Source organism: Gossypium hirsutum, chromosome A09 (assembly GCF_007990345.1).
Source record: "Gossypium hirsutum isolate 1008001.06 chromosome A09, Gossypium_hirsutum_v2.1, whole genome shotgun sequence".
NCBI classification, from domain to species: Eukaryota; Viridiplantae; Streptophyta; class Magnoliopsida; order Malvales; family Malvaceae; genus Gossypium; species Gossypium hirsutum.
In genome coordinates, this window is record NC_053432.1 from 68,739,272 (window position 1) to 68,764,049 (window position 24,778).

Consider the following 24,778-nt stretch of genomic DNA (forward strand, 5'->3'; position numbering starts at 1 on the left):
AACTTTATGTACAAAGATTACATATTTATAACACAACTATGTGATAAATAATTATAATTTGGTAGACATTTGTAAATAATAAAATATTATTTATCCGACGTCCGACGACATATAAATAGTTATGATAAGTGTAATTGTATGATAAGTAGGAGGAGGGATGGAGAGTGAAATGAATTTGGGCCCTCTGGGATAGTATATAACAATGTTTAGGACCTTTTATATACAGTATACAGGTTGGAAGTTGGGGAAAAATGGATAGAGAAAAAGAAAGACGTCCTTTTTCTTACAAACTTTAACTAAGAAATAAATGTCTTCCAACGAATAAAAAACAGCTTAGGTTGTATGATTGATGAGTTGAAAATGAAATTTGGTATTAGTTGTCCCTCATCTTTATTGCTTCATGTTACCAATTTTTAAATTCCTCCGTAATTCTGAAAGATATGTACTTTAAATCTTAATTTTTAGATAATTTGTACTTCTTACTTTTTATTAAGAAATATTATATACATACTTCTGGAATGTGTCTCGTATTTTCGAATGAAATAGGGTCAACGTCGCTACGAGAAAGAGCCGACGTCTCGACGACGCGACATTCGACATCCTGGCGAGAAGAAACTGATGTAGCGACAACACAACGCACAATGTCCAGATGAGTTGATAAACGACATCACGACCTGGCGATGTGTTCCCCACTAAACCGGGTTTCTTCTACTAGTTAAACTCTAATTATTTCTCGCAGTCGAACTCTGATTACTCCATAATATTTTAATATGATTAGACCTTTAATCTTAGCCTATTTAAAGGGTTCATTGTATCCTTGTTTTAAGAGGTCAATTAAGAAGACAATTAAAGATGTAGTACCGTCAGACTTTTATTTTGGGGGTAACAAGATGTAGTCGTAGATGAGTTTTGGTGATAGTTTTCGTAGTAACTATTGAGAGAATTTTGTACCCCTTTTAAGAGAACTCTATAAAAGTTAAGTTTTTGTTTTCGGGTTTACTTTATGAGAGTTAGGGCTTTGTATTCGTAGTTTTGGGTAATGTACATTTAGATTTATTTTATCTATATTGTACTCTCGTTTGTTTACTCATTTAGTGAAAATTCAAAGCCTTCTCTACCCGTGTTTTTTATCGTCTTCGAAGGAGTTTTTCACGTAAAATTTATATTTAATCTTTCTTACATTTTCTATTTTGTTGTTTATACATGTTGATCTCCAACAATAATATTAGTAGTAATGTGATTTTCTTTTTATTTTAATTTCAAATTAAGAAAGAAACTTCTATCACACAGAATGTCATCCAACACACTCTATCAACTTAATGCTTCTGGACCTCTTTTCTTTATACACTCATATGCCCCACCCCCCCACATGTCTTTCATAAATGCCTCAAACTACATTGTCTGTACTCTTGGATCCTCATTATCCATCTAAATTGTGGTTAATTAATTGTATTAGGTTTTAATTAACTTTATTTATAAATATGAAAAAAGGTTTGGGCGTGTTTATTTATGACAGTAACTGTGTTTGGGACATCGGAAAACGTGAAAAAGGAATGGTCCTATTGCACAGATAAAGGAAGTGAAAGGGATTTAACGTAGTCTGGCTGTGATTTAAAACAGATCTTCCGATCCCATTCATATAGTGTCCTGTTTTGCAACAAAGAATCCAAGCAGCAAATTTTGAAAATTCACATTATAGTTTGTATCATAATACCATTTAAGATAATTTGTACTTTTTTTAATAATTTTTTATTATATTTATTTTTTAGACCATGCTTAAAACTACTTATAACATCTCTTTAGCCCGTAAATAAGAAAATAATGTACTTTAGTGCACTCGAATCTATATCTTCTTGTATTGACAATAATGCCAATATCAATAGATAGATAATTTATAATTTTATCTATATGAAAAGTACATTATAACATTTATAAGTAGTTTATAACTTTTAATGGGTATAATTGATTTTGTATTCAGGGGCGAAGCCGGGGGGCTGGCATGGGCCCCGGCCCCCTACATTTTAGGCCTTTAATTTTTTTTAAAAATATTAAATTAGTCAAAATAAAATTATATTTTAACCCTCCTTAAAATTATAAAAATTTAATTTAATCTTTTATAAATTATAAAGATATAAACTATAAAAAATTAAAATTTTATCATGTGTTCCTAACAAATTTTTTTAGCTTCGCAGCTGTTTGCATTAGTCATAAGTACATCCATGCATACAAATAAGCAATGGTGGTGAGTGGCAGGTTTAGTTGGGAGGAGGATTTGCTAATTACTGAGTCATTTAATATTCCATTTACTTTTTTCACCTACACCACTGCATCCATCTTATAATATCACAAAATATATACACTTTAGATATTCTACTTTAATAGCTGACGTGTGCTCTTTTATTAAATTATTGTCCAACTACACTAAATTATTAGTATTTTTTTTTGTCATTTAATTTTAAAAAGTTATAAAATAATTATTAAAATATTCAAAAATTTTAATTTAAGTCATTAGGCTAATAAAATTGTTACTATATGACATCTGTTCGTACTGCATGCACCAATCTAAAGATTTTCTTTCCCTTTACTTTTATAGTTTAATTTTTTTATGAAACAACTTTGAATTCTTCAATCTACGGATCAAAATCTAAATAGCTTTCTTTTGGCAATCTCCAACACTAACCGTCAAATTTATTTGGATCTAAGGTATGTTCTTCTATTTGTCGATAGGTATTGATCTTCAGTATTGATCATTAAATCGTTACTTGGAACATACTAGTCTGACTTTTTAAAAAAATTGCAGTTCAGTGACTTAAATAATTTTTTTTAAATAATTTAGTAACTTAAATTAAAACTTTTAAATATTTCAATAACTATTTTATAATATGTTGAAATTAAATGGCTAAAACTTAAACTTATTAATAGTTTAATGATCTTGGGTATAATTTACCTTACTGTATTATTTTCTTCGGTTGGGGTTGTGAGCAAACATTGAAGTAAAGAAAGGAAAATTGTCTGTTTTTTGTTTTAATTTTTTTTACGTGTGTTTAAATATTTCTAATTAATATGAATTTCTCATATATTAATAGGGTTAATATTTGGCATGTGAAACATTTTAATTTTATAAGCAATATTTAAATATTTTTTAAATTTTTAATTTTTTACTATATCTTAAATGGCATGTGTATTATTTTTCAATATTTTTCAAACCCTACCGGAGGAGTATAAGAACTACATTGATATTATACCAAACAATTATTTTTCTTATTAAGAATTAAGTTTAGGATAAATATTTTGCTGTGAAAATTTTTAACTCTAAAGGTGGGTTGAGATTTTACCACATGTACTATTTATTTATTTTTATTTGTAAGTACTTAAGTAACCCATTTTGGTTGAAAATTTCCAACACCAATATATTAAATATTTATCCATAATTTTATGTATATTTATTTATCTGTTCATATTTGGTATACACGTCATTTTTATTTGCAGTATATCTAATATTTTTACTATTTGTTGATATTTATGTGTATTATATTTACTTATAGTGTTTTTAGACTTCACTAGCGATGTACTAAATAATTTTTTTCATTTATGTCATTTTTATAACGTCCGAGATTATTCAACGTCGAAAATTTTGATTTTTTGTCGAAATTGATAACTTGAGTTGTTCCGGGAAGTTTAATCGAGAGGTTTTAAGAATAGGTATTAAGTTGACTCTATAATTTTTTTTATCGGGGGTAATAATTAACATTTGGTATTAATTTGACTAATTTAAGAAAAATAGAATTTGAGGTATCGACTATTTTATAAGAAAATAAAAAATTGGTTCTTTCATGGGTAGTTTCAAGGATGTCCCTTTCCTTACTAGTATAAAGACCTTTAGAATTGACATTTGCAAGTCGTTCTTCATCAGTGGTCCAAGCCAATTTAGACTTAGCAGTTCTTCATACTTTTTTAGACTTAGCAGTTCTTCATGCTTTTGTGTCAATCATAGATGGTTGCCATCTAATAAGGATAGAGTGTCATGCTTTCTCATCAATGGACTTGGTGAAGGCTTTTACCCTTGCCTTTCAATAAGTATAGTTGGAACCCTCCAATATAACGGACTACCAATTGAAGATCTTTTCATATCTAACAATTAAGACCACCATGAAACACCATTAGCTACGTTAAGTGGGAGACTTTGATACCAAATGTAAAAACAAACAGTTGATAATTATCTATAGAAAACATAATGTTGGAATGAAAGTGATGGTTATAGTGACCACTAAAGGTGGAATGAGACAAGAACGGAGAAAACAAGAACACAATAAATTGTTTATGTGGTTCATTTTCCCTACACCTGCAAAGCTTAATTTAGTGAGAAAATTCATTATCTTCAATCTCAATACAGTAAGTGATTCAAGTTCTATCACACTCTAGTATAACAAGGTCACTTGTGTGCCTAAAGATCTAGATCACTCACCTCTAAGTTCTTTCTATAATAACTTAAGTTGTAAAACCAAGAAACAAACTTGTTTTACTCTCTTTATGCACTCACAAGATTACGTTCCTCAATGAATAAATAAGTGCACTTAATACTTAATACAAAACCTATACAAGTTTCTCAAATATATAAGAGTTCTGAAACATGGTAATATACTAGATCAATTACAATCTATTCCACTATTAAACAATAGTTAAAATTGTAAGATACAATATAATAATAAAGACCAAAATAAAGTGAATTGCTAGAGATATGTCTTCACAGCTATCTCGATCCATTCTCCACAAACCAACAAAATTGCTTGTTTTGATTTGATCTTTAAGATAAATTGCTTCAATTGAATTGATATTCATAGACAGACTTTCATACTTACACAATATCAACATCATCTAAAGATTTTGTTTAAAAAATTGTCAACTTTAAATATAGCAAGTAATAGAGCCTACCATACTGCTAGCCGTAATGACCACTACTGTTTGCACTTCAATAGCTACTTCAAAACTTGTCTCAACAAAAATCATGTTTGGTATCTATTTTCCTATAATTGAAACATAAAAAATAAAATAAATTAATTCTTGCATTTATATGTACTCAATTAAGGTAAGAGATTTGATATTTAAAATTTTTTGAAATAAATACTTTTTCATTAATTATATTTAAAGTTAAAATTTCCTTGTTTTCTTTTTTTTTTCAATTTAAAAAGTATTTTTAGTGAAAACAATGGAAATATTTTTTTTCTAATATTACATATTTTTAGTTTTAATTTTTTAAAATTTATTTTTAGAATTTTTAACCAGTCACATCTGTTTTAGCATTTTCTTGAAAACCAAATAAAGACTAAAGTTTATAAATTATTTAAGAGATCAGAGGAAACAAATACAATCAAAATTACAATAGAAACCATGTATATGAATAACTACAACTATAATCAACATTACAAAGTACAATTATACCAATAAGTGATATATATATATATATATGAATCTAGATTCGAATAAATTTAGATATAGCTCACACATTGTGAGACTGAAACTAAAATAAAAATGAATTGTAAAGCCACACACAATTTAAATAGGATGAAACTCAAATCTAAAATTTTAAAATTTTCAAGATTTCAACATTGTCATTAAATCAAGACCTCATTAATTAACTTTGAAAGAAATCAACTTTTATAATTAATAACTTAAACCAATGGAGATTTTTATTTTTTTATTTTTTTTACCATATGAGTCTAGTAGGGGTAATATTCAAGTAAAGTCTTCCCAACAATAACAACTTCAAAATTTAAAAAAAAAATATCAAACTTGAGTTTTCTCGTGCAAATTCATTTTTCCCCTTTTTCTTATTTTTTTGACTTGATTTCTTTGAGCCTAAAGATTTCCAAAACAATTATAAGACTGGGTTCAACCAGTTTTTCCATTTATTTTGTGTTTGAAAATAAATAAATATTTTTATTTTTCTTAAATTCTAATATTAAGATAAAAAAAATAAGAAAAAAATTAAAAATTATAACAAAAACTGAAAATGATAGAATTGAAATAAAAGTAAAGTTTAATTTTAACTATAATGACAAATTCGGCCTAAAATAAAAATTGCAAATTAGACCCTAAAAGCTCACAAGTCATTTCTCAATAATCATAAAGCAATATGTCATAGAAATGGCTACCTATATATAGTTTTAGGAAACAAAAATCACTTTTTGTTTAAATTTTCTTGAAAAATAAAAAATGTATATTAAAAATTTGTTTGATTGTTTTTTTTAATCATGTTTACAAATACTTTTTTAGAATAGGTGGAAATTAAAAAACAATAGAAAAAGTATTTTCATTGTTTTTACTAAAATGCTTCGTAGAATTGAAAATATTAGAAAATTTTAAATGAATTAACATTCATTCAAACTCATATAAATATAAAAATATTTTTCTAATTATTTTTAAATATAAAATCTCTTACATAAGTTCAAATTCATATAAATGTAAAAATTCTTTTAGGGTAAACTATATTGGTAGTCACCCAACTATTAACAAGTTTCTTTTTTAGTCATTGAATTGTTAAGTGCTACAAAATGATCTTTCAACTATTCGAGTTTTTCATCACCAATATTAAATGACTAATGAAAAGTTGCTGTGGTAACTTTTAAGATTGACATAATAACAACTTTAACCCCCAACATTTATACATTACGCCAATTTAATCTTGATTCAAAAAAAATTAACTCTCAACATTTATATATTGTGAAATTTAATCCTTTTGCAGTTTTATTTTTCTTTATGACCCTTTCTAGTATTGTCCCTACATATGATTCAATGAAAAAGAAACAATACAACGAATTCAATTGCTTGAAAATGAAAAATAACCACTTTATTAACTCAATCCATTTGTAAATCTATTAATTTAAAAAATTTGAGTTTTTACTTCACCAATGGCAGTCAGCTTAAGCTAACAAAAACTAAATTAACTATCATTGAGAGATATCAAGCTCTTAATCATTTGAAGGATAAGGAAAACAATTTATTTCATAATTATTTATTTTAGTAAAAAATGGATTTTTTTTAAATAATTTTACTTTTATTTCTAATTTACATATTATGTATTAAATTATATTTCATATAAAAAAAGATAAAATTAGATAACGTGTAAACATTAAATGCTAAATTTTAAAAAATTAAAACTAAATTAACATAATGCGTAAATATTAAAAGTTCAATTTATTGTTATGTGAATTTTAAAAGTTCACGTGGTCTTTGTGTTAATCATTTAACAATAGGTAATTAAAAAAGAAAAAGAAAATCAAATTATTGAATTTATAGTTAAATAAATAGCAGTGTTGTTTACCTATCTTTTTATTTTATTTCTCATGTTTTTATTAAAAAGGTAAATATTTAACATAAAAAGTGATATTTAACTTCTTACTATTCAATTCACCAAGACATACATTGATGTTGTAATTAGTATTTAGCAGGCAAAGCGATGAGCATGTGCATGCAGAGCCAAGTATTGAGTAACCAGTTATTCTCCGTAACCCTAAGAGGTTTGGTGCCAAACTTACTTTTCCGAACTAACTTCCTCACAGTCGCAAGTGCGATATAGCTGTTCCTTTCTGACACTTTCTTTCACTGTATGTAACTAAGCATACTGTCTACACAAAAGCGATACTTATCATTTGCTTTGGTTGCATTGCTTTGCTTTCATCTTATTTTTTGTTTAGTTTGTACAGAGAGATATTGTTTGATTTGATGGGTGACGTGGAGATAGAGGAGGTGAACGGCGGTGTTAATGGAGGTGCAGAAGTGCATCAGGGTGAGGAAGGGTTGGGGAGAGGGAGAGGGGAAGGAAATAGGATGTACTTGCTGTGGGAAGAACTGACGGTGGCGCTGCCCAACTTTGGGAATGGACCGACCAGGAGATTGCTGGTTGGAGTAACAGGGTGCGCTCAACCTGGTAGAATCATGGCCATCATGGGTCCTTCTGGCTCTGGCAAATCCACTTTACTCGATGCCTTAGCAGGTTTGCCCCTCTATCCATCCCCCAAATTAACCAGCACAATCCTCAATATATTATGGCTGCATTTATGGTAACTTTTGCACATCTGTATATTGTTTTTGATCTTTTGGTTTCATCGCATGCATGTAACCCAACTCCATTCAACCTTTTGCAAGCAACTAATTAAACCAACAGTCATCCTTTTTATGTCGTGATAAATCCATTTTGAGTGGTAAACATGATAATATCATATGAATATTTATAAAGAAGAGAATCTCAAATACATTATATTTTCTGTTGGATTATAATATATATTATATAAAAACTCTTAAAAGAAAGAAAAAAAAGTACGGGCTTACAGTTACAGATCTTAAGCCTTCCTTCTTCTTCCAGGTTTATAAGCACCATTTGGTGCTTTCATAAAATATTTATTTCATATCTTCTGTTTATACAATTTAGTCTAAAAAGAGGCTTATATCTCTTTTCAAAGTTGATGATCTTATCCATACTTGAACTTCAAAATCTCTTTCAAGTAAGATTTAGATGTTATTTAAAGATTCAACTCTAGATACAATGGGAGTCAAAAAATGATAGGAAGGTTAAAAAAAAGAGTTCTTTATGCCGAAGAATCCTTCTTAGAAAGTTAAACGGCGTATTTAATCTTTTAGTGCTTGAAAAGTTAAACCGCCATAATTGGCGGCGGCTGCCCTCTTCCGCCTCACATGTTAGCCGTGTCTTGACCAAATTGAAATATTATAGTATTCTGATATTTATGTCCTTACCGATGTACGTAGATGTTGTCCCATATACGTGGGAAGACATGAGGTGTGTGAGGTGTCGATACCATATTAATTTAGGAGTAATGAATTATTACCATAATTAGCACAACCATTTATACCATACAGATTAGATTCATGTTAATGAGACCCACTCTTACTCTACCTTCTTAATTACACTACTGTTTTACCATTTATATCTTTCCACTTTTAGAAGAGATTAAGATGAATACTTCACATCATCTTTAAATTATGTTTTAATGATAATGATATTGTCAGACTATCGAAATTATTTTCTTTTTTATTAAAATTATTAATTTAACTAATAAACGAAATGATGATATTTTAATTACTTTTATCAATGCTTCAATATTTATTCTCTCTTTTTAATTTTTATTATTTTAAATTATGCACATAAAATTAACATATTTCAATAATAACAAGATTTGATTAATACAACTATAATGATTATTAAATTATAATTAGAATGTTTTGAAGTTTGATGATGATAAAACTGGGGTGATATTTGACAAATGATTTTGACTCTAATTTCAAAACCAAGGAAAGAGAAAGATTAAAACGGGTGGAGGTACATGTTAGAAGATGAGTTAAAGTGCGGAAAGAGTCATAAATGGGCTGTCCAATCTACCCAATGGTAGAAGAAACATTAAAATACTGTCAATACTGCTATGCCACTTTAATTCCTGCTTTTATCTGCATCATTCAATGATGCCTTAGTTTCTTCAACCCAAAAAATAAAAAAAAGTGGTTGCTTGCTGCAGGGCAGGCTACAATCTTTTAAGTCTAAATGTCAGTAACAAAATACCACAATATCAATTTACTCTGTTGGTATATGTCTTGCCTTGGGGAGAATAATTGACTTTCATGATTTAAAACTTGACTAATCAATTAATTCAACCAACTTAGCCCCAGTCAATTTAATTGGTTTAACTTTATTTTTTAATTTAAATTTTATTTATTGTATATGCTTATTATAAATATATCTAAAGATAATATATATTAAAGTATGTTATATCATGTAATAGTAAAAATTGTATCATCCCATGACCATGCACGCGTGCGGTGCAATCATATTCTCCGTCTCATCTCCAACTAATCATCATGCCTTGTTACTTCCACCAACTTGGATTATTTGTTTGATAATAATCTCCCATTCTTAAATCATTATTATCTAATCAAAGTTCAACTTCTTAATTAGCATGCTAAATCATTCACCTGTAACAAACAATTGGTTCAGTAATGCAGTAGGATTGAATAAGCTGAAAGACTGGGCATATATAATCCAGGTCTCCGGACACCGATGTTCAGATATGTACCAGACATGGGTGTTGAAGAAAAATGAAATGTCCGAGTAAACATAAAAGAAGAACGATGACAACACAATTGAAGCATAACTATTATTGACCTACATTTGCATGCATTTTATGAGTGCCCAGGCATTTGCAAGCTAATGTTGAACACCAACAAAAATCTTTGAAATTTATGCAGGTAGACTAGCTGGAAACGTTGTCATGACTGGAAATGTTCTTCTTAATGGGAAGAAGAAGAGGCTAGACTACGGTAGTTTCGTAAGTACCGTCAACATATTACTTTTAACTCAACATTAAAATCCTAATAGCAACTTTATATGTGACTAAGAAATTGAATTGGCCCCATAAAATTTGGGATTCCAATTATGCATATGGCGTGCTCTTCAATAAAGACTCGTCTATTTTGAAAATTCAGGCTTATGTAACTCAAGAGGACATACTTTTGGGAACTCTAACTGTAAGAGAAACCATAACTTACTCAGCTCAATTGAGGCTCCCATCATCACTGACCAGACAAGATATTGATGGCATCGTGGAGGGAACAATCACGGAAATGGATCTCCAGGAGTGTGCTGACCGGCTTATCGGAAACTGGCACCTACGAGGTATAAGTGGTGGAGAGAAGAAACGGCTAAGCATTGCACTTGAAATCCTCACAAGGCCCCATCTCTTGTTCCTTGATGAACCTACGAGTGGCCTAGACAGCGCCTCAGCATTTTTTGTGATACAAACTCTTAGGAATGTCGGCCGTGATGGCAGAACTATCATCTCTGCAATCCATCAGCCAAGTAGTGAAGTTTTCTCACTTTTCGATGACCTGTTTTTACTATCCGGTGGAGAACAGGTTTATTTTGGGGAGGCAAAAATGGCTGCAAAGGTTTATCTTGACAATCTCATCAAACTTGTTCATAGATAATAGTGTTTCATCACATTAAGCATATAAAATTGAAAATAAATTTGTTCATTTCTACTTACAAAATTTGATTTTGCAGTTCTTTGCTGAAGTAGGATTTCCATGTCCAAGTCGAAGAAATCCATCAGACCACTTCCTTCGTTGCATAAATTCAGATTTTGACATTGTTGCAGAGGCTCTGAAGGGATCTAACAGAATAACTGTATGCATTTCAATTTTCACATTCCAAAGGAATAACAACATAGTAATTTTCCGATGTAGCAGTCACTTAGTTTCCTTGCATTTTTATGATTTTCCCTGGATTTTACATGCAACAAACAAAATATGAAGCAGGGTATCACAGTTTTCTGAAATAATTTCATATTTTAAACAAGGAACAGTAATGTTATAAATAACTGTCCGAGTCCATACAGAAACCCTGTATCATAATTAACTGTTATTATCTTAGAAACTTGAAATTTTTTTTTCCAATCAATGTTTTCATTATAAGCCAAATAGATTTTCAATATAAAACATGGTTCTAAATCTAATCATTTAAAACTGATTTTGCAGCAAATTTAAATTAGTTTTATAAGTTTTCCATTTATGAACTGCAGGAACTTCAAAATACATTAGATCCATTGGCACACCTACCAACAGCACAGATAAAATCATTGCTCGTTAAGAAATACAGAAGCTCAGATTATGCAGCAAAGGCAAGAGCAAGAATTCGAGAAATTTCAAGCATTGTAAGCATTTCGAACTTAGTCATGAAACATCATCTAAGATGTACTAGTTTTTCCCATCTGCCCATCTACCTACATCCTTTCGATTTGTTAGCCAGCACGAGTTCTAACATTTAGTTTAATTAAAATGCAAGTCAATTTATCTCGCTTTTTTTAATTTATTTACCTATGCCACTGATTTTTGTGAACTATTATTAGATATTATATTGGAAGGCACTGTTATACAAGATCTGACAGCCTCAGTTAAACAAACAGATGAACATGAGTTTCCTTCCTCAGAAAGCCTATGGTTTACAACTCTTCATTTTTCTTGAAATATCCGTGCCTAACACTTGTATCTAACATGCATTTGGACATGGGTTTGAGAGAAAAATCCTTCAGATATGTTGAAAAACAAAAAAAAAAATTAACATACCCATGTCTAATACATACCTAAATCCAACACCCTCATCTAAGTAACATAAGGCTTAAATATGTCAAGTATCTCATATACCAAACATTTCCTTATCTTTTACTTATTTGCATTTCAGGAGGGACTGGTTATTGAAAAAAACACAGTGGTGAAGCAAAATGGTTGACTCAACTATCAACTTTGAAGAAGAGGTCCTTTGCAAACATGTCAAGAGATTTGGGGTATTACTGGTTAAGGATAGCAATCTACGTGGCTTAATCTATTTGTGTTGGCTCTATTTTCTTCGATGTTGGAACAAACTACAATTCAATCTTAGCTCGTGGGGCCTGTGGCGGTTTCATATCAGGTTTCATGACATTCATGTCCATAGGAGGCTTCCCATCCTTCATTGAAGAACTCAAGGTAAGTAATCTCATCTCTGGTTAAGGGATGATGAACTTAACCAAATATTTTCTAGGCAAACTGAAACTAATGATGCTAGGCTTTCAATAACTATTTTTGTCTCTGCTTGGTGCTACAACATAGGTTTTTTATCGAGAAAGGCGCAATGGACATTATGGGGTTGCTGTTTATATACTATCAAATTTCCTCTCTTCATTTCCATTCTTGACAGTGATGTCCCTTTCTACAGCAGCAATTACCTATTACATGGTGAAATTTCATCCTGGAATTTCACATTTCATGTATGTCTCACTAGATCTTATTAGCTCCATTGCAACTGTAGAGAGTTGCATGATGATGATAGCATCACTAGTTCCCAACTTCATGATGGGAGTCATAATTGGAGCTGGTTATATAGTAAGAACTGTTACTTTTGAGAAATTTTTAGTGCTCCTTCATTAATGTCTTAAAAAGTATTTCATATTGTTTTCACTTCTCAGTAAAGTTTTTTCTTTTTGTACACAGGGTTTGCTAATGATGACAGCCGGGTATTTCAGATTGCTGCCAGATCTCCCTAAGATATTCTGGCGTTACCCTGTTTCATATATCAACTATGGTGCATGGGCATTGCAGGTAATTACTATTGGTGTCCCTTGCTTTGAATGTCTAAAAGACTAGACCTACGAAAACCTCAATACATATTTAATTAAGTTTCAAACAAGAAAACAAGACCAAGGACAAAACAGATTCCCACATGGACAATGAACATTATTAACTTTTAGACCAATAAATGAACTTCACTGAGCAAAGATTAACTGACGACATGAAAACTTGAGAAAAAGCCTGATCAATAATAGCACAAGTCAAGACTATTCTACTATTAATCTTCAAAAGAAAATTTATGCTATTCGATGTTTCTTTTGATGTCTAGGGCATGAAACAAGTGGTAATTTGATTGTTTTTTTTGACTCAAAGGGAGCCTAACTGGATTAGCTGCTGATTCAATACCTCAAATCCTGTTAAAATACATAACTTTTTTTTCTTGGAGCTTATTTTCACTACTTAAAAGGAGAAAACTTTCTAGAAAAGTAGTTGGATGTTGCAAGTAATTTTCCTCTTGAATCTCAAATTGAAGTCTTCTATGTTAAAAAAAAAGCTTATTTGTAACCCTATCTAACAGTGTACAAGAGTTAAAATTATGCATAGGAAATACGGCATAACACTTAGAGTTCGAATGCAAAAATGTCCCAACAAAACAATTTGAATTGACTCTGTTAAATGGAGAATGCAGGGAGCATACAAGAATGATACGGTTGGGCTTGAGTTTGATGGCTTCATATCTGGTGGTCCAAAACTGAAAGGTGATGTCGTCCTCACATCTATGCTAGGCATCCATCTGGATCACTCAAAGTGGTGGGACTTAGCAGCTGTTATAATGATTTTGATAGCTTACAGATTACTTTTCTTTATCATTCTCAAGTTCAAGGAGAGAGTCTCACCATTGTTTCGAACTCTTTATACATGGCGAACATTGCAGCACATGAAAAAACGACCTTCTTTTAGGAAAACATCAGCCTTCCCATCCAAGAGGCACCAAGTTCTACATTCACTGTCTTCTCAAGAGGGTCTAAACTCTCCAATTCACTAGAAGAATCAACAAATCATGAGTACTATAGTAATGCTCTTACTGGAATTTGATTACAGAAACAAAGAGAAAGAGATTATAGTAGAATTACATATGGAATTATCTGTATCAGCTTTATTTTCAAGTGCTTCTAATATCTGCAAACTGTTCTGGCATTAATGGCAAGAGGGTTTCCCATCTCCCAAGAATGGTTTGTTTATGGTCCTCCCTAGCAATGGCAATGAAGAGCAGAAACCTGATTTCTGTTGTTGCAACCAGTGCTTTGAAGTAACCAGATATGATAAACAAATACAGAAAATATCCCATTGTTCTTCGTAAATAATTTCATCTGCCAAATGTTGATGCCTCCTACATTATACGATGTCATAACGTCTAATGATACCATTATATTTGTATGTAATATTATATTGTTGTTCTTTCTTCTTCTTTTCCAGTGCTAAAAAAATGTAGGTTTGAAATCCCCGAGATGGATTAAATCAGATTCTTTTACAGTTATACATCTCAGAATTCATTTAAGTATTTTACAGGTGATAGAATATCTTACAGGCAACATCCATGATCCTTCTTCTGCACCACATTTGACAATTATAAAAAATTCTTCAAGTAATGCACTAGTGCCACAAAACCTGAAGTTAAGACGAGCAATTACTTGGATTACATAGATTACACTTGAGCATGGTATCTGGATCCTAAGCCCAACTTGCAGCATTTTGGCAAACTCACCTCATCGGTTTTTTATGCTAGAGAGCTTCCTCAATTTCAACCGATTTTCTTCTCAATTTCCTTCACTTTGATTAATAGGCGAAAAACCAGATGACATACATCTAGAGAGATAATATGTTTATCCAAAATATCAAACACTCTACGTGTTTAGTATAATGATTTCTCAAACAATTAGAAAAGCATTAAAAAGAAACACCACCCTCAAACATTGCAAGATTGAGTGCAGGGATTTGAGTACCTTCAATAACGCAGTAATTGAGGAATTGCTTTGTTATTTTCTACATTATCACGTCTATATTTGTTCCAACAAGTCAGCCAACCCATCAAAACACCATGTCCTCCCTAGAATCCACAAAAATAACGATGGTTAAGGTCCTTTGAATGCAGTGAATGCTTTTATATAACCGTCGAAATTTCATAAATGTGTAGTCATTAACGTCACTCCAGCTCAACATGCCCTGTTTCTTTACCCAATTTAAAATACAGACATCTATACTGTTCAAATTTTCAATACCGCTCCCATAGAGAAAAAAAGGAAATAGTGCACAAGCCTTACGACAATAAAAGAATCATCCAAGACTGACAAGATGGAATTAAGCATATATCTCGACTATTTGACTAAGTGAAACAAGATTTAAAACAAAAATCATCATGAAACCTTTTTCAAGAAATAATGATTAAAATCATATGGTAACATAGGAAAATAATAATAAAACATGATACTTTACATCACAAGCATTGAGGTTATATATAATATTGGAGTCATCTATTTTGTGCAATAATTTTGTAACTTGGAGACTATCCTATACCACTATCATGCATAGATGCCCAAATATTCCCCAAAATTTCTATGGAGGCAGTACTTCTACATCCTCCTGTTCTGAAATCCAAAATCCTTGAAAGGTTAGAACTTGAAACTTTCAGCTTTAAGGTCTCAAAAATTGAGGAAGCAGATTCTCAGATCTTTTAATGGGAAAAAATTTAAATTGAATCTGTTCAAGTATATATGTATATATATAACACAAAGCAGAAAACAAGAGAAGACAACAAAGAAACTAGATATGTAACTTTAAGTTGAATATATTCAACAAATCAGAATACATGTGAATTGGGCTACACAGCATGATAGCATTTGATCTCTTATTTTACCAGTTATATTAAATGACTAGCATCAAAATGAAAGGCAGAATTAGAAACAAATAGTCACTCAGATGGAAGATCATTTGCCTGATTCAAACAGAAAGTCCTTGAATTTCTTAATTCCACCCTTCTCAATTCATCCCACTTCCACATTTTTAAAAATAAGCAAATAGCTTCACAGCCAAAACTGCTTCCTCTATATTTGGAAACAAAACAAAAAGCAAGCAACTTATTATAGAATTTCACCAAAAGTACTATGGCTAAACTCATCGTTTCAAGTGTAGTTAAACTATCAAATCACTTCCTATTCGAAGTCCTATTACCAATAGATTTGGAATTCAGAAAACAAGAGCAAGCAGCTTATTATAGAATTTCACCAAAGGCAATGTGGCCAACCTCATCATTTTTTTTAATGCCAGTGTAATTTATATAATTTTACTATTTAATTTGAAATCAGAATTTACCTGTCAGGTAACTGTTCCAATAATTGCAGTCACCAGGAATTCCTTCCATCCTCCTAGGAACTGCAAAAGGTTTGCAAGCAAAAGCCAAAGATTAGATTTCAATGTTTTAGAAGGATGAACAGTCCGCCTCACAAGCTACATAGTTGCTACCATTTCATTTTGTTAAGATTTGTATAGTTCCCTCCTGCTGCAAAAAATCTGCTTTACTCTCAGTTTACAGCAGCAAAACACAGAACTTCCATTCTACCAATAGAAAGGGTCAAAATAATAAAATCAGGTCCGAATTAGAAACTCTAAATTAAAAGACTGCAAGCCAAAAGAAAATTTTCAGTGGCACATACAAGTCATAATCTCTGATTTGCTGCCGTCCTGTCTGAAAAAAGTACAAATTGCATAATTAAGAATACCACAGTACATCCATGCAATTAGCATAAGGAACTAAATAAAATAATTTTAAAAAAAAAAAATTCAAAATAACAGAAAGGCCATAAGCGTAGCAGACAAGAACTTTATTCAAGAATCATATCAAGATATACGAGCGAGACAAAAGTAAAATAACATGACAACTAAAACTGTAAGACATGGATCAGCTTAGCAGGAAATCAATCTTTCTCTCATCTTTAAAGAAATGTCAAAGTTTACAGAAGTAGTCAATCAACTTAGCAGTCCCTAATTTTCAAGAGTAAATAATTAAAATTACAATATAAAACAGTCCCTCAAATTAGCATAAGGAACTAAATAAATAAATAAGCATTCAAAATAACAAAAAGGTCATAAGCATAGCAGACAAGAACTTTATTCAAGAATCATATCAAGATATACGAGCGAGACAAAAAGTAAAATAAAATGATAACTAAGACTGTAAGACATGGATCAGCTTAGCAGGAAATCAATCTTTCTCTCATCTTTAAAGAAATGTCAAAGTTTACAGAAGTAGTCAATCAACTTAGCAGACCTAATTTTCAAGAGTAAATAATTAAAATTACAATATAAAACAGTCCCTCAAATTAGCAGGCGTTTTATAATGATGTTAGTCTCTGCTTCAAGCTCGCTATTGTTTCTTCTCATTGGCTACACCATTTTCCACTTGGTTGTCAAACCCATGATAAGGAACTTCAACCATGGGCCTGGGAAGCGGACGTCCTCCAAATTCCTCTGGGAAGCATTCAAAGTCAGGACCGAAATTGAACTTCACGACACAGTTTGGTTGATTTGGAAGGGTATACATTGAAGCAGCAGGATAGTAACGACCACCAAACAAATCCTTGAAAGCAACTCCTTGGCATACCCCATTTTTGAAAAATGAAATTTCACTTCCTGCAGGGAAGTCAACATTTATCAACCATAAATTATGAATATTCAAGCATAGCATATGAAAAGCAGCATTTCCTGCTAGTTGTAAATAATCTAAACAAGTCCACATCAAACACAGAATAAATTGTTGTTTCAGTAGCAAACTAGTTATATGCCTCAATTGCATTTCAACCATAAAAGTTAGGATTCACTGCTACTTTAAAGAGTCTTTCCAATGGCCTGCCTAAACAGGTTATGTAAGTTAAAAACTGCACAATATAGTCACGACATGCCAGATTTCCACTAAGACCCCAAGTTTGAACTTAAAAAACCAATTTTTTATACAATGCTCTAAATATTACAGTGACAAGGTTTAACAGGCAAAAAATAGTACAACCAATATGACAGGTTCAGGTAGCTTCAGGTTAGACTTTCTAATTGATATTTCAAGTTTACCCATTATGGCCTACCTTACTGTAGAAAAGGGGCCAAAAGGAGAGAACCTACCACCCCATGCAATGACCATACAGAGAGTCAAAATATTTAAACCAAAATCATGCAACAGAGTTCATTGCATCCTGAAGAATTTCTTGTTCAAATCTTCCACATGATTTATGATAGGGTGGAATACTGAGAAGTCCAACTGAATCATATAAATACAAGCCAGAAAATTGCTGCCCAAAGCTTCCATGCGTCACTGCTCAGAAATCTGCTAAAAGGACATATCTTGCTATATCTTTTCAATATAGCAAAGGCCTAACTTACAGTTTGATCAAATCTCAGGGTTCATTGTGATCTTATAAGCCATTTTGCTCAATTTTCCACATGATTTATGTCATGGTGGGATACTGCAAAATCCAACACAATCATCTAAATACAAGCCTTAAAATTAATGTCTTGCTATATCTTTCATACCAAGCAAAGGCCTACAGTTTGTTCACTGGATGACTAATGAATATTGGTTAATGAGAACAGGATCAAAGCATGTTGTCAACAGCCCACTTTGAAACATTAAAGATCACAGAGAAAACAAGTGAAACGCAGGAAATGAAGGAAGAGTGGCTTAATTAGACAAATTTAAACATAACGTGTAAGGTTTAACCAAATTTTAACAATTCAAAGTAACTGATTTATTATCTAATCACTATCTCCTCCTTGCACCCTTTGAGAAATCAATGAAACCATAACCAAGAACTGCCATGTAGACTAAAAGAAACTCGGGAAAGAAAACCATCAATTTAATCACCATTACCAATAAAACCTTGAATAAGAAAAGGACTTTTATAACAGTCCTGTGCCACAAACATGTAATAACAATTGACAGTCCTTACACTAATTTCTACAATTGATTAGAAATGTATCTTGGGTCTTTAACATACTCAACATGTCATTGATCAGATCAATGTTACAGAAACTATCCACTTTAAGGCAACCAGAGTAGTGCCGATTAAAGCAAATTGTAAAGAAACCAAATTCAAAACCATGAGCACAATCAATCAAAAAGGACAAGCGGTAGAATCAATAATCAACAGACGCATGAAAGCATTTTTTTTCCTGAACTCTTTAAAACAGCAAAAATTGAAAGTGCCGTCTTAGAAGATGTAGTGAGTTTGATTTAGTTTGATATATTTCTATTAAAGGCCACCGCTAAATTCAAAACATGCAAGTCACCACTTCTTTTCTGCAAGTACAATGGTGCTTTCTCTTCTAAGATATTATCAAACTAAAGCTTACATGGAAACAGTTAAAGGTATGGTAAAGAACTCACATAAAATCAGCATAAAAATCCATTCCAATCTATCCATGTCCAATGCACAAAGAACAAGCTTTAGTCAGAATTGCAGTAGAAACTTACCAGGCACCACTTTAGGTGGCTCCTCTTTTGCATCAGGGGCACGCACGTATCTCTGGCCTTTATACCAGACAAGATGAGGAGGCTTGGGAGCATATGATCCACCTTCTGGTAAATTTATATAAAACCCAATAACATCTCCTTCTTTATACCCTTCTTCCCCATACTTCTCTCTCAAAGCTTTGTGCACCTTACTCCCATCAATATCTCTATATCCAAAGCTATTACCATCATACCCTACAGGCGCTTGCAAGTCACCTTTATCAGTAGACCACCCAAGCCGTGTATGCCCCGTCTCCCCCAACTTCACCACATTGATTTCAAAGTACCAAGCTCCCTCCACCACCCCTCTTGTGGCTCTAACCATTCTATACCCCTTTGTGCTCCCTGCACTCATCCTATCCTCAGTTAATTCCACCTTTTCAGCTTTGTAAACTTTGGAAAGACATATTTTCATATCAGGAGTATCGTCCCCTTTGTCTGGGAACCTCGGAACAGGGGTGATCAAAACTGTGTCTTCCCCATTCCCACCATTCTGATTATTCACTTTGCTCTTCTTTTTCCCTTTCCTTGACGTTTTCGACACCCAAACATTATTGTTCTTCTTCTTAGACTTCTTTGTTGTCTTCGCTTTGGTTGCAGGGGAAGGATTTGATGGGACATCGCCGTTATTGTTGTTGTTTTCGACGGCAGCGCCGGAGGGGTTATCATCGTTGATTGTGGAGACTGAATTAGGGCACTGGGGAGTAGTAGTTAAGGAGGAGAGCTGTTTTTGCTTTTTGGGTAGAGGTTCTTCGTCGTCCTCCTCGAATTCGTCGTAGTTTCGGGGAACTTTAAGTGGGTTTTGGGTGTCATCGGAAGCCGTCGTGGTGGTGGTCGTGGGATCTTCTTCAGAGAGAGAATCCGAGGAAGCCGCGGGAATCTGGGTGGTTTGGGGTTTGCCAGTGCTAATGCCGTTTGGGGTTTCGATGTCCTTAATGGGTACGGCGTCGTCGTGGAGCAGAGTATCATTTGGAGGTGGTGCGGCGGCAATGGTAGCAGGCGGTGGTTGGTCGTGGCATTCGTGTTTATAAGTGGGTTGGAGTGAGTCCATTGAATTGAAGTAGAGATTTCGTGGGGGAAACTTCGGTTTCTGATTTGGATTTGTTGTGGGAAATATGAAAAGCTTTAAACGAAAGAAGATATGCAAAAAATATGGCTGAGAAACTGGGCTTTTAGTTTCGGCCTTTTGGGCAGTCAAGATCAGCACTCGAGCTTTTCTTGTTCTTCCACTTTCGCATGGATTTTGTGGGTTTCAACATTTTTTTTTAGTCTACAAAAGTAAGGATTGTTAGTGGCATTTTTCTAAATCAAGTTTTAAATTTGTCTCATATTCTTAGTGATAAACGTCGTTTCTCTGTTTTAAATTATTTAGAGAAATAAATTGTTTTTATTAATTCGCTGCTGAAAAAATAAAATATGGACACATTTTTTAAAAAATAATTTATACCAAATGTGTTTTTTTAATATGTTTTTTTAGCTAGATGGTTAAATGTTTTTTTTTGGTAATAGAATATAAATCAATTACAAAGATAAAGCAGTTGTACTAAAAATTAAGTTCCCATCAAATCGAATTTGCTCAATGATTTCTATTGGGATTTCCTTGAATCTAGTAAAACCATACGGGATCTTTTGCATTGCACCAACCAATATGTGAGTTGTAACATTAATTTCTCTTGGGACCTTCTGTAAAATCACCTGACATTTCCTGCTACAAAGTTCATTTATTCTTATCACTAAATCCCTGTTCGATTTATCACGAGATTTGTTCGAGATTGCTGCAAGGGCTTAGGCACAATTCATTTCAACAATAATATTATCTCATTTAGCATCCCAAGCCAACACAAGGGCATCATAAATTGCCTAAAGTTCTGCCTGTCCGACATTACATCTTTCAATATTTTTGCCTACACCTCCAAGCCATTTGCCCATAACATCTCTCGCCACAACAGCAGTTGGAGCAAATGCCAAACTCAAGGGTCTCACCCCATTTATGTTTAATTTAACGAACTCGACAAAGGAGGTGTAACAGTCTGTTTTCAACGGTGTTGGAAACAATGGTTTCGATATACAATTTCGACTAGTAAATTATTATTTTAGTATTTATTTAATGTTTACGGGGTTATATTAAAGTCGTATTAAAATTTTGTTAAGAAATTTTGACGTTTAAATGGTTAATTAGGTAAAAAGGACTAAATCATAAAAGGTGCAAAAGTTGAATTATATTAGTTAAAGGGGTCTAATGGCTATGAAATCTTAAACTAAAAGACTTGAATGGTAAATATACCATTTAATGAGATAATGGATGTGCATGGACATGATTTATTTGAAATTATTGATTAAGGATAAGGGTAAAATAGTAATTTAGTAATTAAAAAGAAAATTAAGAAAAGAAAAGATGAACAATGTTATCATCTTCCCATTTTTCTTCTTATTGGCCGAATCCACCATTGTTAAAGGGGAGAGAGCTTTGTTTTGAATTCTTCATTGCATGGTATGATTTTGTACCCCGTTTTTAATGATTTTTATGTTTTTAAGTTCGCTTTAGCTTAATCTAGCTAGCCTGGGGGTTAATTTGTAAAATTATTAAAGGTTGAGGGACTGTCCATGGATATTTTTGAATAGGTTTTGATGTTAGTTGATGGATTATTTACCTTTATTGTAAAATAAGCATGTTTTGTCAAGTGATTTTTTATGGAATTAGGGATTAAATTGTTAAATGTGTAAATCTATGGGTTTTAGTGTGAATTGTTGTTGATGATGATAGGTTGTTTCAAGGTCCCTAGTAAAATTGGTTAAGTTGGGTTTAGGCTAAAATAAGCTATATCCAAGTTATGAGCTCAAGGACTAAATTGTGAAAAATTAAAGTATTAGGAGCAATTTTTTAATTTTACATAAATATGAATTATGGATTAAATTAAATTAAATTAAATTCTAGAAGTACTTAATTAAATGAAATTATTTATTTAGATCAAGATAAACCATAATCGGATCTAAATCGAGGAAAAGCTAAAGCTTCGGACTAGTTCAACTATACTTCTACGTCCTAATTATCGAGGTAAGTTCGTGTGAACTATAATTGTTTTAATGTTATCTAAATTGAAAGTTTACTATGTTGTTTTAATACAAACGAATTTGAATACAAATGTGTCAATGCTACGATGAACTGATGGATATCGAGTCCCAGTTGAACCTTAAGATTTCTTAGGATACAAATGACATGTCATTAGGGATTTCAAGTTTCGAGTGATGATCTTGAATGTCCTACCGATGACTGAGGTCTTGCATTTTTTGCGAATTCTCCACAACTTGTGTGAGCAGCATTGTGTAGCTTACATTCCGACCTACAGCTCATATGAGCAAACCCATTTCACAGCTCGTGTGAGCATTGATGAAAAGGAAATGTTATAGTTATATGTAAAGGCATACTATGTGTGAGCTTTACCGAGTGTCCGATGTAATTCTAGATGGTTCAACGAGTAAGAAAAGGGAAATGAAATGGTAAGTATGCAGATGGAATTAATCATGATCTTATGGCATCATCGGTGAGTTAAATGTTATGTGTATATATATATGGTAAACTACATATCTAATGGTTGATTTCATATGCATCATGAATAAGTATACTAACTTGTGAATTTGATGATGTTGTATAGGCTTTTACTAAGCTTATGGCATTGATAATGGTTTATGCTTAATTTATGAATTGTATTATTAGAAGTGGTAAGTTATACAAGCACACGTTGCTTACGTATTTATTTTCCTTTGTTTTATAGATTATCGGAAGTTCGACCGATTGTAAGCTCGTCGAAGACCTATCACACTATCTAGCAATCATTTTGGTAGTTTTTGAGCATTTTGGTCAAGGTTATTAATAGCATATATAGGATATTTATAATGTTGTTTTGGTATGTTTAAGCTATTGAAGTTGTGTTGGTTTGGTGCACTTTGATACCTTACCAAATTATGTTATTTTGGTCACTTTCAAATGCTTGTAAATAAGGTTCTCTTGGCATGTTGATGATGGTTTGAAAATGGTTACTTGTGACATGTTTTAGTATATATTTGAGCTAGGTTATTATGCTTGGAAAATGACAATATTGATATGTTTAGGTAAATGATGTTTGGATACAATTGTGGTACCTTTGAATGGCATATTGGTTAGGTGAATTAGGTTGTTTGAAATGACATGATTATGTGTATTTAAATGATGCTAAGTCCCTTGAAAATATGCACACATTTATTGGTTAGTTATGCATAAATTGGTTATGAAATGGCTTGATTTTAGGTAAATTTTAGGCTGTCACACGGCCGTATGACACACATGGCCTAGCAACAGGTTCTTGTGTCATTTGAGATTTCTTAGTGTTCCAAGTCAGTGAGTTACATAGCCTAGTACATAGCCTGACACACTGGTATGTGTGGCAACTCAGAGAGTTACACGGCCTGGCACACGGGTGTGTAGTCAATACGTCCTAAAACTTATAAAAAAACATAGAAAGAAAAATAGAAGATATAAATTGTAACATCCCAAAATAGGGCCTAAACGGAACAGTGGATACGAAACCACAAATCTGAGGTAGAAAAAATTATTTTATTATCATTTTAAGGTCTATGGCATGATTGCATGATTGTGTGAAAATTTCGTTTAGAAATTTTATCGATAGAGGGTCCAATTTGATATTTAGGACTATATTGCAAAAGTTGTAAAATGTGTGTTCTAGTTCACAAAGGTATTAAGTACTTGTGAGTAATGAGTTTTTAAAGTGGAGGTCCTTGGATAGTAATTAGACCATTATACAGTTTGGACAAAAATACCTAAAGGAAAATAAAACACCATAGTTTTTAATTAAGGGCATTTTGGTCATTTAGTTATTAAAATGAATTAAAAATAAAATTAAAAGTCAATTTTTGTCCATCTTCTTCATTAGGCCGAAATTTCAAGGTTTCTCCATAGCTAGGGTTTGTTCCAAGCTTCCAAGCTCCATAGTAAGTGATTCCAAGCCCCGTTTTTAATGTTCTTTACGTTTTTAGTCCCGATAACTTGATTAAGCTTATTCTAGCAATAATTCAACCTAGGGTTCATATTTGGAAAAATACCCATAGGTGAAATTT

The 24,778-nt window shown here is 32.2% G+C and overlaps 1 protein-coding gene, 1 long non-coding RNA gene and 1 pseudogene across 2 annotated transcripts; 1 reads left to right on the forward strand and 2 right to left on the reverse strand.

Annotated features, from left to right (window-relative positions):
* The first annotated feature begins 7,465 nt into the window (after window positions 1–7,465).
* LOC107889321 (ABC transporter G family member 13-like) lies at window positions 7,466–14,631 on the forward strand (annotated as a pseudogene).
* LOC121206159 (uncharacterized) lies at window positions 10,139–16,732 on the reverse strand. The gene is made up of 8 exons (XR_005901142.1): window positions 16,630–16,732; window positions 16,480–16,539; window positions 15,114–15,217; window positions 14,876–14,976; window positions 14,697–14,778; window positions 13,808–14,360; window positions 11,052–11,286; window positions 10,139–10,945 (listed from the first exon to the last, which is right to left on the reverse strand). It is a non-coding gene; the product is annotated as an uncharacterized lncRNA (long non-coding RNA).
* A 625-nt stretch (window positions 16,733–17,357) lies between these two features.
* On the reverse strand, window positions 17,358–20,792 carry LOC107889322 (protein TRAUCO). The gene is made up of 2 exons (XM_016813693.2): window positions 19,628–20,792; window positions 17,358–17,796 (listed from the first exon to the last, which is right to left on the reverse strand). Exons 1-2 carry the CDS (start codon window positions 20,715–20,717, stop codon window positions 17,531–17,533), a joined length of 1,356 nt encoding a protein of 451 aa, XP_016669182.2. The 5' UTR covers window positions 20,718–20,792; the 3' UTR covers window positions 17,358–17,530.
* Between the last annotated feature and the right edge of the window lie 3,986 nt (window positions 20,793–24,778).

Coding starts and splice junctions, on each gene's coding strand:
- LOC107889322 (XM_016813693.2), bottom strand. CDS start 20,717: ATGGACTCACTCCAACCCACTTATAAACACGAATGCCACGACCAACCA. Junction 17,797..19,627: donor GCCACCTAAAGTGGTGCCTG/GTAAGTTTCTAC, acceptor ACTTCCCTGCAG/GAAGTGAAATTTCATTTTTC.